Consider the following 11539-nt stretch of genomic DNA (forward strand, 5'->3'; position numbering starts at 1 on the left):
AATCGTAAGAAAAATCCAAAGCGAGCAAAGGTCAAAATCAACAATATCTAACAAATCCAGAAAATCCAAAGCAAATCCAAAAAACAAGCGAAAGCCAAAGCCAAAGTGTACTTCACCAAAACTCTGTGAAAAATCACGGGCAAACGAGCAAAATTCTTAACGATGCAACCGTATGGCGGCAGGGAAGATCTGAGGAACAGTTGGAATGGTTCAAGGTACCTGGTTAGAGGGCGCACTAGTGGTACACCTGACTACCCATCGGCGATTGCGCGAAGTTTTGAAATTCTGCCGCACGTCAGGGACTTAAGCTATATATATAACTACCAGGTAAGTCAGATGTTTAAAAATATAATTATATATGAGACTCTTGGACTCAAACCCGGGAACAAATTCCTGGGGTTCAAGCACCCACTCTCCACGTCAAGTGAATATGTAGTCAAACTGAAATGTAACACTAAAAAATATATAGGAAAAAAAAAAAAAAAAAAAAAAAAAAAAAAAAAAAAAATTAAAAATCCTTCCATATAAAATAAAATAACATCATCAAGTGATACGTCAGTAGATCCTTTCGAACATAATTTAAGAACAACAACAGTAAATTATTTGTATTCCATATATTCAACAGAAGTAGTTGCTCTAGCCAGTCTCAGTCCATGTATAGTGTACATGTCCTGATATTTAGTATAACCCCAAAGCACTAATAACTCTGTTCAACCATCTAAACACTGATGTCATGTCACTACACGATTTCTTGTGTAATTACCATTCTTTCTAGGCCTACGTAATTTTTATTAAACCATTCATTTGTAGAAACAATATTTCCAATTTCCTTATATTTGAATTCTTCATATTTGCAAAAATATTCTATTTCATTCTTCATTTTTTATATTAAAAAGAAAACTGGCAATATGTAAGATTTACTGCATCTAAATTGATCTACCCAGCTTTTGGCACTGAAGGTGTCCCAACCAAACCTCATACTACAATGTGTTTTACCATCTATGACTCAAGCGGACTGCATTTTAGTTTAAGTAATTTATATAATATTTTTTATATTATTTGATAACTTATAAAACCATTCTCACATTTAACAGAAAGACATTATATAGATGATAATCTGATAACATCAAATGTGCCAAACTTATATTTCTATTTGCGTAAAACAACATTCTTTCTTTTACCAAAAAGCTCTTTATAGAGCTGTTCATATCTAAACATAATGTAATATTTCATAATGATTCGGACAAAATACTTGAAAACCCTCATGAAACAAGGAATTTTCTTGGTTTTATTTCTAACTTGTTTTAATCGATTTTACTTTTCATATAAAGAAAAATGTTCTTAAAATAATTATTATATAGAATATAAAAAAGAAATACGATCTGAAAAATATATTTCGTAAAGTGATGAAATATAATATAGGGCGACTATAGAGTCATGCTCAAATGCAACATGGTTCTTTTTTGCTTCCTTTTATTTAACTTGACTTCTCTGTCTGTCTGTCTCTCCTCAAATATTGTAACTCAATTTTCGACTTGTTCCCTTCATCCGATGGACTTGAAATTTTACATGGTTACCCAATCCCAGTGACAATACAACCTTACATGATCAGTAGGCCAGCAGTGCCCTCTAGTGACCCTACAGTGACCTCTCCCAATACCTCAGGATTTGTATGAAACTTTGGATTTTTCACAACTTCTTTGACTTGTAGAGTCTTTCTTTTATAGAAACCCTCCCCGTCCCATCCCTTTTCCATCCCCTCCCCAGCAAACAATCAAGTGTTAATTCAGCTGTATCCTCCCCTCTCCTTCCCTCTTCCCTCCTCCTCTCCCCTCCCCTCACCCTTCCCCTTCCATCCCCCTTCCAAAGCACACGATCGAGTGTTAATTTAACAGTGTCCTCCCTCCCACTTCCCCCTCCCCCTTCCAAAGCACACAATCAAGTGTTAATTTAGCTTTGTCCTCCCCTCCCCCTTCCAAAGCACACAGTCAATTGTTAATTTAGCTGTGTCCTCCCCTTCCACTTCCCCCTCCCCCTTACAAAGCACATGGTCAAGTGTTAATTTAGCTGTGTCCTTCCTCCCCCTCCCCTTCCCTCTTCCATTCCCCTCCCCTTCTCTCTTCCCTTCCCCCTCCCCCTTTCAGAGCATGTGATCAAATGTTAATTTAGCTATGTCTTCCTCCTCCTTTCCCTCTTCCATCCCCTCCTCCCCACCCCCTTCTGGAGCACATGATCAAGTGTTAATTTAGCTGTGTCCTGCCTTCCCCTTCCCTTTCCATCCTCTCCAATTCCTTCTTCCCTCCCCTCCCCTATCTTCCCCCTTCTCCCTCCCCATCCCCAAGCACACGATCAAGTGATAATTTAGCTGTGCCCTCCACTTCCCTCCCCCTTCCCCCACCCCACCCACTTCCCCCTCCCCTTTCCCTCTGCTACCTGTTCCTCCTCCACCCATCCCCCTCCCTTTCCATCTTCCTTTCCTCTCCCCCCTCCCCTCCATTTCCCCTTCCCCAACCTCCCCATTACAGATATCAGTTTCGTTAACTACAATCATAAATCAGTTACAATTTCTGTCAAAATTAAAAAGAAAAAAATTATAAAAAATTGAAAATATGCTTTTATTAAAATGCACTAAAAAGTAAAAAATATTTTGTGACACACTAGAATTTTCTTACAATTAATGATGTCTACAAAAATAAAAGAATGGGGCCCCAAACATGGAAGGAAATGTTAAAAAAATGTTTAAATCTTTCTTTTCTAGTAGCATTTCCATCCATGTTTGGGGCCCCATGCTTTTATTTTTGTAGACATGATTAATTGTAAGAAAATCCTTGTGTGTCTCAAAATACTATTTTTTTACTTTTTAGTGCATTTTTATAAAAGCATGTTTAAAATTTTTTTGTTTGTTTGCATCATCAAAATCTCTTTCTTAATGTGGTTGCCAAGTAGTGTTAAACTTTTGTTTTCATCTCCATTGTCATACATGCCAACAAGTTTGTGAATTCGCAGGTAACACAATTTTCCCAATGAGTATATAAATATGATCTCTTTTATGCATTAGTGTAATTCGTAATGTATGTATGGATCTTTTTCATATTGCTTGGCTCAAAGCACAATGTGATAAGGTTAGCACTGCTGTCTATGCCAGTGTGCTTTCTACTCGAAGTGGCCATCATAACTACCTCTGAAACATATAACTGTAATAATAAAATTTGCAAACTAGAAATATGAATCACAAAAAGTTTCCTTTGATCTTTAAAGTTTCAGGCTATATTTTTGCCTAACAAAAATAACGCAAGGCTTCTCGGATATCTTTTACTAAAGGATATACTTTTATAAATTACTTGTTCTTTGAAGAATAAAAGAAGATGATTTAGGTTATATATACCAAGAAGGTAGCTATTAATCTCAATATTTACTAGCATTAACTGACTTTGAATGTTATTTTCTTGAAAGTCCTTCTTGTCTTTGGTGTATAACTGATTCATTTATAAGGTAACTTGAAGTGCAAGAATGTATAGATAACTTCATAAACTTTGTGGTCAGAAATTTTTAATATGGAAATATGATTGCTAAGTGTACTGTATTTTTAGCAAGTACAGAAAACTAATGCCCCCTAGGCCTAAGAACAAAATCTTGGCATTCAAAAAAGTGTAATTGCATAAGCAAATATTTGCTAGTAAACTGTTATTTTTGAAGTGGTTATGAAATATAACAAATATCTTATTTATGAAATACAAATATTCATATATATCTAAAAAAATATTTTCAAGACCATTTCACTGTCTACAAATTGCAGACGTATGTTCCACCTAGTTCATGTTGCCATCAATTAAATGGCTGCATCACATAAACCACTCCCACCTGCTGATATCATCAGTGGATGCCTTGTAGCTACTGTAATACTTTCATATTTACTTCTTAATCTTTTTTCAGTGTTGAGGCATAAAAATAATCAAACAGAACTATTTAAAATTTTACGGTTGCAATGCAAGCAATATCCATGTTACGAAAAATTTGTTTATCCTTTAATTATTTGAACATCTGAACATAGGTTTCATGAAGAGCTTTTTTCATTTTTTGTCAAATGCATGGGCACTGGATGGAAGAAAATTCTGGAACTGTTTTGTCACAGTTTTTCTGAAATTTGGCTAAACGTAATATTTTCTCACAGTTCTGATATATATGACAGCTTTCATTCTTATGAAACATATTATGGTCATATTTTACAAAATAATCATGTTTTTGCTTCCAAAGAGACAAATATCCAGCATTTTAGTTCCCAGCTAGTGATTTTTGAACAAAATCCAATGCAGTTATATAGTGTCACTTTAAAACATAGGTGTACAAGAATGATGAAGGCACTTGCTACCGGAATATGCTCACCTCTTAAAAATTCCCTAACGGTCCTTGTCAAACTTAAATAAGATATTGGTCATTTTTACCTACTTGCCATAGCAACATGCTTCCTCTCTTACACATAAACACACTTCATATAAATAAAACACCTGCAGGAAATGTTAAAAACCATAAACACAGACACTACAGAATTATGGTACTAGATTATACTGGAAAACCCAGACACTCGAGGAAACCTGTGATGTATCAGAAACTTTGCTAAACAAAGAAAGAAAAAAATCATCATACACCATCCTTAGCATAAACAAAGACGGAAAAAAAAATCATCATACACCATCCTTAGCAAAAGACAGTCCAGCTGCACTGAAGGTTTCCAAGGAAAGGAAACTGAGGGCCTGAGGAACAGATGTGAGAGGCACAAGCATACCCCAGGTCATACGTTGTAATCCTATTTAGTCTGCTGCTTAGTATAACAAATACAACACCCTTATCTGCATTCGCATATTATGCTATAAAGAGTACTCAACGGGATAAACAACATACATAAAAGATGCCAACTGTGGCATGTGTACACATATCCCAAGTAGCGTTAGTGTTTAATAATATAAAAACTAAAATTTCTCATCACTCGTTTTAACAAGAGAAAATTTTAATTAAACGACATAGTACACTAACCACATGCAGTATGATGGAAATTTCCATAATGTATCAAAAGATTAAATGGTTTACAATATAAATTTGTGCATATATGAAAGTACTGCATGCAACAATTTACAGTGATATACATACAAAGTTTTAATTAGGACTATTTTTATTTCTACTCTATCAATCTGGCCAGGTTATGCTTGTGCTTACAAAATTCTTGGTTTGCTGTAATTTTTACTATCATTTTACACTGTCCATGTTATTCCACCACTGGAGGGTGTGTGTGGCATTCTTACATCAGTGACACTGAAATTTTGCTATTCTGTTCTTTGGCAATTCTTAAGGAACTAAGAAGATGGAAACCTTGTCGTAGTGTAGTAATATTACCGAATTTCCTACAAAGAAGCACACTGTGATGAAGAATAACAAATTGAAAACCTTCAGTATACTATTTCTCTGAGGCTTCTATACAAAGAAGGTTTAAAGGTTGTTAATCAGGTGCAAACTTAAGGAACAGGTCACTGCACTGTAACCCACTGGCCTGGAGACAAAACATACACATGATCAGCGTCTAAGTACTCTTTCCACCCCTGTCAGACCCGGAGCAAAATACAACTCACTGCAACATTAAAAATTATGTACCAATGAAAATCTACCATGCCAGGAGTGGGGGCTTGAACCTTGCACCAATGCAGTGGTAAGCTGCCAAAACACTGCTGATTTTCCATGAGTTATTGGTGAAACAATACCAATGGAAGTAAGCTTTCATCCCTAATGACATTTGTTTTGAGTTATATTTTCTTACCAGACAGACCTGCACTACAAAAGACTTTTCCTACCAGAAATATAAAAAAATGCACTACTTCTGCTGACAAAATGAAATAAGTAACAAATCAATTAAAAGTTAAAATGCTTTCTTTGACTATATACTTGAAAAGTAGGATGTACACTTACTGTAGGTCCCAACATAGCCATACAGTAGAAAAATGCCCCCAACCTAATTTACGTATCACATGGTATCTGTTGTAGAAGAGGTCACCTATTTTCACGGGATGATATCCTCCTGCAATGGAAAAGTCATAAAGCAATAATATAACTAGTGAAATGAGAAATCATAAAAACAACAAAAATGAATTGCTAAAGAAAACTTTAATAAGAATTAAAACTGAGATTACAGAAAGCAATTACAAGGTGCAAAATGGAAAAATTCCCCTAATAATCAAGTGGTCAACAAAAGACAAAAATAATTCCTTTCTCAAACAGTTAACTTTCCCTATCAATTAAAGTTAGCAAAGAATCAAAATTTGTAAAATCATTTAATTACAACATTAAAATATTAGCATTAAGAAACTAAAAAGAATATATGATGGTAATATAAGAGTGATAACATAATATGCAGTTTCCTGGGAAGATCAATAAATCGTTAAATGATATGCTTCTTCCCAAGTACGCAAATCCAAAGTCTTTCATGTACAAGTAGTCTCAGAAGTAGTTGTTGAAGCTTGTTAACAAGGAAGTTAACTATAGTCTATTTCATTCCATCTGTCCACTCACCAACACAGGTTTTGGACCAAAGTGGCAATATGCATAGCTAATCGAGACTGGCTGAAATCAATGTTCCTGATATTGTAGGCTTACTGTGATAAAGATGCACACTACTTCTTCAGTAAGGCATCTGAATGCTTATATATACAGAGAACCCTCACCCCTTGTACAAACATGGCAATTTATATTGATAATATAACAATGCAAGCACATGAAAGATGTGCTTGTATCAAACAATCCACGCAAATCAAACACAAACGTGAAGGATTCCACACAGACCCACACACTGACTATCTTACCTGGCCAGCTAATCTCACAACTAGTACCTCTGCACGCCAAGCACATGCATACAAGAAACGCAGCAGATGTCATGCATCTTTTGTACATATTCTCATTCATATTATTGTTATGTTAAATGTGTCATTCTTAGCACAAGCATTACAATGTCAGCATTCCAGCCACATATCATAACTTCATACGTGTCTTGTATGTTGATGTATGTACATCTTTCCATCCTCCAACACAGCTGGTTGTACTCTGACCTCTGTTTTGTTTGCCTCATGTCAGGCACTACAATTCTGCTCGCAGCAGCTACTGACCTGTCTGTTTGTTGTTTGAATAAATCAGTAAGTTTGTAGACGCAGCTTCTTACTCACCTTCGCTACACTGGTGACCACGGAGATGTCCAACCCAGCCAGCCCCAACGATACCAGCCTTTCAATGACACTGTTGCCGCCAACTCCATACATCTGCTCCCATTCACACCCCAAAGCCCAGAAGCTTGGTTCTTCAGAGCAGAGATAATCTTCCAATCGAAGAAAATTACCTCCTCAGCATGCAAAGCAAACGCCATCCTTGGAATTCCTGCCAGACGATGTTTTCAAGCAAGCTTGCAGAATTGCAAACCTGTCACCTATTAATCAATGCAGGATCAGCTGAAGTCATCCTTCAGCATGCCACCCACCCTAAGAGCCAAGAAATTCCTGAACAACATGGGAGTTATAGGAGATTAGTAGCCACCACATATCTACAAGCAATTGCAGCGGCTCATAATGCTACTCGCTGCAGATGGCCAACCTGAGTGAACCCTGGACCTTGTGAGAGAGATCCTCCTCACAAAACTGCCCCGCCAAACAGTGACGATCATACCCAATGCCTCCATCATGCCCATCGAAGAATTCCTAAAATTGGTCAATGCAGTACACATGCCCACAAGACAGCAGAGCCCACCCAGCTACCCATAGCAGTAGAAGCATGACGGTCCCAGCAGTCAACCAACCTGGAACCCGATAGTGACCCAGGGGGACTGGACGCCCCCATCCACAAACAGTGCTGCCCCAAACAATTCATCAAGGGGGAAGACCAGAGGGAATGTTCTTTTTCCATTGGAAATTTGGAAAAAAGGCATGCAAATGTAACAAAGGCTGCCTGTTTTAAAAAACACATGCAAGAGGGTTGCATCCGCAACCCAAGTACAGTAACTAAATGTCAGTGTGAGTAGACCGGCTTCCTCGTAAGAGAAGCTGTGCCTGCTAAACGCTCGTTTTTCTTCCCGATTGAATGCATGGGCTCCATGTGTTTCTTCATCTGGGACGAATGGTCGAACACACAATTCCTCGTGAAACCGGGGCATGCAAATCATTTGTGCCAGCCAGCCCACACGAATGATTCAACCCCACACCACCCACCAACCTCCACTTACACACCACCAGTGGAGCGCCACTCAAGATGTACGGGAAGCGAAATATGAATGTGTCATTGTGCGGGAAAGACTACAGTTGGACCTTCATCACAGCAGACGTGACAGTAGCACTTTCAGGAGCAAAATTCCTAAACGCACACGACCTGCTAGTGGACATAGCATCAAAACAGCTGATCTTAAAAACATCTCAACAGCTGTGCAAACAATCCACCAACACATCGCCACCTCAACAGCAGAGACGACAAACAGGCCCCATCGCAGCAGCTACCCCACTGCCACAGATACGGGTATGTCAACTTCTACAAGACTATCACAAGAGGTCTTCAAAGATGACCTGCAGAATGACTAACCAAACCAGCAAAACACAACATTCAGCGTCATAAAGAAACAGAAGGCCTCCCCAGTCCATGCACTCTTCGGACAGTTAGCCCCAGAGAAACTTGCCTATGCCAAACAAGTGTTCAGGGAAATGGAGAAAGCAGGAATATGCCAAAAAGCCCCCAGCCCATGGACATTCCCCCCCTCCACATGGTATCCAAACCCAACGGAACATGGTGCCCATGCATAGACTACCAGGAGCTAAACATTAAAATGAAGCCAGACAGATACCCTGTTGCCGAATATAGCAGATATAACCAACCAAATGAATGAAGCAAAGATCTTCACCAAAATAATCTGCTGAAGGGATACTTCCAAGATCCAGTAGTGAAGGAAGATAAAGAAAAGACCGCAATCATCACCCTCTTCCGCACCGACACATTCAACTACAGCTGTTTCGGCCTTCAGAACACAGAGGTCAACCTTCCAAATATTTATGGACGACCTGCTGGGAGACCTTCCCTTCTGCGTGCTCTACGTCAACAACATCCTCATATTTAGCCCCAACCTCAAGCAACATCTTAAGGACGTCAAAAGGGTGCTGCAGATACCTAAAGAAAATGGACTTATAGTAAGGGAAGAAAGTGCGAATGGGCCACGAAAACGGTGGAATTCCTGGGACATCAAATAAGCCCAGACAGCATTAAAACCCCTCCCAGAGAAAGCAATATCAATTAACGACTTCTCAAACCTATAACAATTAAAGCAGTACAAGAATTCTCAGGACTAATCAACTAATATCATAGATTTATCCCAAATATTGCTAAAATCATGAGCCCAATCTACACACGTCTACAAGGAAAACCTAAAAAATTAAGTTGGTTAGAAGTTCAAGATATTGCATTTCTTTCAGCAAAACAAGCAAAAACCTCATAGGTCCCTCACTTTTGACGACTGACATGAGTAGCACAGTGACGGGCACAGTACTAGAGCAAGACACAGCTGTTGTTGTCGGCCATTGGCGTTCTTCACCAAGAAGCTAACGTCGCTGGAACAAAAGTACTCCACATTTGATAAGGAGCCCCTAGCAGTCCACAAAGCCATCCATCACTTCCACCAAATGCTAGAAGGAAGGCAGTTTATCATACAAACAGACCATCAAAGACAGCAGATGCATGGTCAGCATGACAACAGTGTCGCCTATCAGCAATAGCTGAACACTCCTGCACCATCAACTATTTGAAGGGTTCAGCAAACACCATGGTGGAAGCACTTCCAAGAAATTGCGTCAACACCATACAGCTTGGGGTAACTTATCCCGAAATAGCAGATGCACAAAAAGACAACGTGGACCTACAGCGACTGCAGCAGGACAACCCCATCCTTACGTGGCGCGACCTGTAAATCAACAATGGTGAGATGACCATCACCTGCGAAACAAGTACTGGACGCCCTCGCCCCTACCTGTCAGAAGGCCTCAGAAAAAAGGCTTTCAGCCTTGCCCATAACCTGTCCCACCCATCAGGCTGGGCAACCGCCTGAATTTTAGCATAGACGTACATCTGGTGGGAAATGGACAAGGACATAAAAAACTGGACGAGAGAATATCTACTGCGTCATACGTCAAAAATAACAAGGCACGTGGAGTGTGGAATAGGAGCGTTCAACACAACACACCACCAACTCGCCCATATCCACGTCGACACAGTGTGACCTCTACCCGCCTCCGTGGGGTACAGATACCTGTTCACTATCATTGACAGAAATACCTGGTGGCCCGAAGCAATACTGATATGGCAACAGACGGCAGAGAGTTGTGTGAAAGCTCTCACCAGATGGGTCAGCAAACATGGAGTCCACAGATCATCACAAGCGACAGGGGGGCCAACTTCACGTCCGCCTTATGGAACACCCTCGTAGACAGTTTAGGGACAAAGATAATACACAAAACGGCCTACAACCCAAAAGCTAACAGCATCATCGAAAGGCTACACCGGTTGTTGAAAGCATCACTCACTGCTAGATGTCAAGGCAGGAGTTGGAGAAAGAAGTTGCCTTGGGTCTTCTGGGCCTAAGAACATCATCAAATGCGACATTCAACACATCTCCAGCAGAAGCCCTGTACGGCCAATCATTAACATTGTTGGCAGATGTCTTTCAACATCCTATGAGCCCAACATCCCCATCTGACACCAGCCAAGCATTAGAACAAATAATGCTAGCCAAGACTACCACATGGCCTGCAAGGTGTACATAAGGGTAGGTGCACACAGAATCCCCCCCCTCCCCAGCCTGCTCAGGGGCATACCGTATCATCCAGAGAAGACACAAAGCCTACCGAATGACAGTAGACGGCAGAACTATGTGGGTTTCCATCAACTGCCTTAGTCAGCATACCTCCGAAACACCGACCTACAACCATAGGCCTTTTTAAGGGGGGAGTCCTGTAGGGTCCCACACGGACCCACACACCAACCATCTTACTTGGCCAGCTGATCTCCTCACAACGAGCATCTCTGCGCGCAAAGCGCACCCATAAAAGAAATTCAGCAGATGTCACCATACAAGAAACACAGCAGATGTCACGCATCCTTTGTACACATATTCTCTTTCATATTACAGTACTGTTATGTTAAATGTATCATTCTTAATGCAAGCATCACAAAGTCAGCATTCCAGCTATATGTATCATACCTTCATTCATGTCTTGTATATTAATGTATGTACATCTTTCCATCCTCCAACAAACACAATTGCTTGTACTCTGACCTCTGTTTTGTTTGCCTCGTGTCAAGCACATTTCAGCTTGCAAGAGCTGTTGACCTGTTTGTTGGTTGTTTGAATAAATCAGTAAGTTTGTAGATACAGCCTCTTATTCACATTGCTATAAAAGCATTAAGGGCTTTCTATAATTGTTTTATCTCTATCTGGCTCTGCTGGTGCAAACAGAAAGTATTTCAATTTCCTGCATGT

The 11539-nt window shown here is 39.7% G+C and overlaps 1 protein-coding gene across 2 annotated transcripts in view; it reads right to left on the minus strand.

The window, feature by feature from the left end:
- Positions 1-11539, minus strand: part of LOC136843252 (uncharacterized) — a 242945-nt gene that overhangs the window by 108587 nt on the left and 122819 nt on the right. For both annotated transcript variants that reach the window (XM_067111373.1, XM_067111372.1), the window contains exon 3: positions 5956-6064. In XM_067111373.1, the coding sequence (XP_066967474.1) occupies positions 5956-6064 (109 nt within the window). The remainder of the gene's footprint in view (positions 1-5955; positions 6065-11539) is intronic.

The sequence above is a fragment of the Macrobrachium rosenbergii genome, chromosome 11 (assembly GCF_040412425.1).
Source record: "Macrobrachium rosenbergii isolate ZJJX-2024 chromosome 11, ASM4041242v1, whole genome shotgun sequence".
Classification (NCBI taxonomy): domain Eukaryota; kingdom Metazoa; phylum Arthropoda; class Malacostraca; order Decapoda; family Palaemonidae; genus Macrobrachium; species Macrobrachium rosenbergii.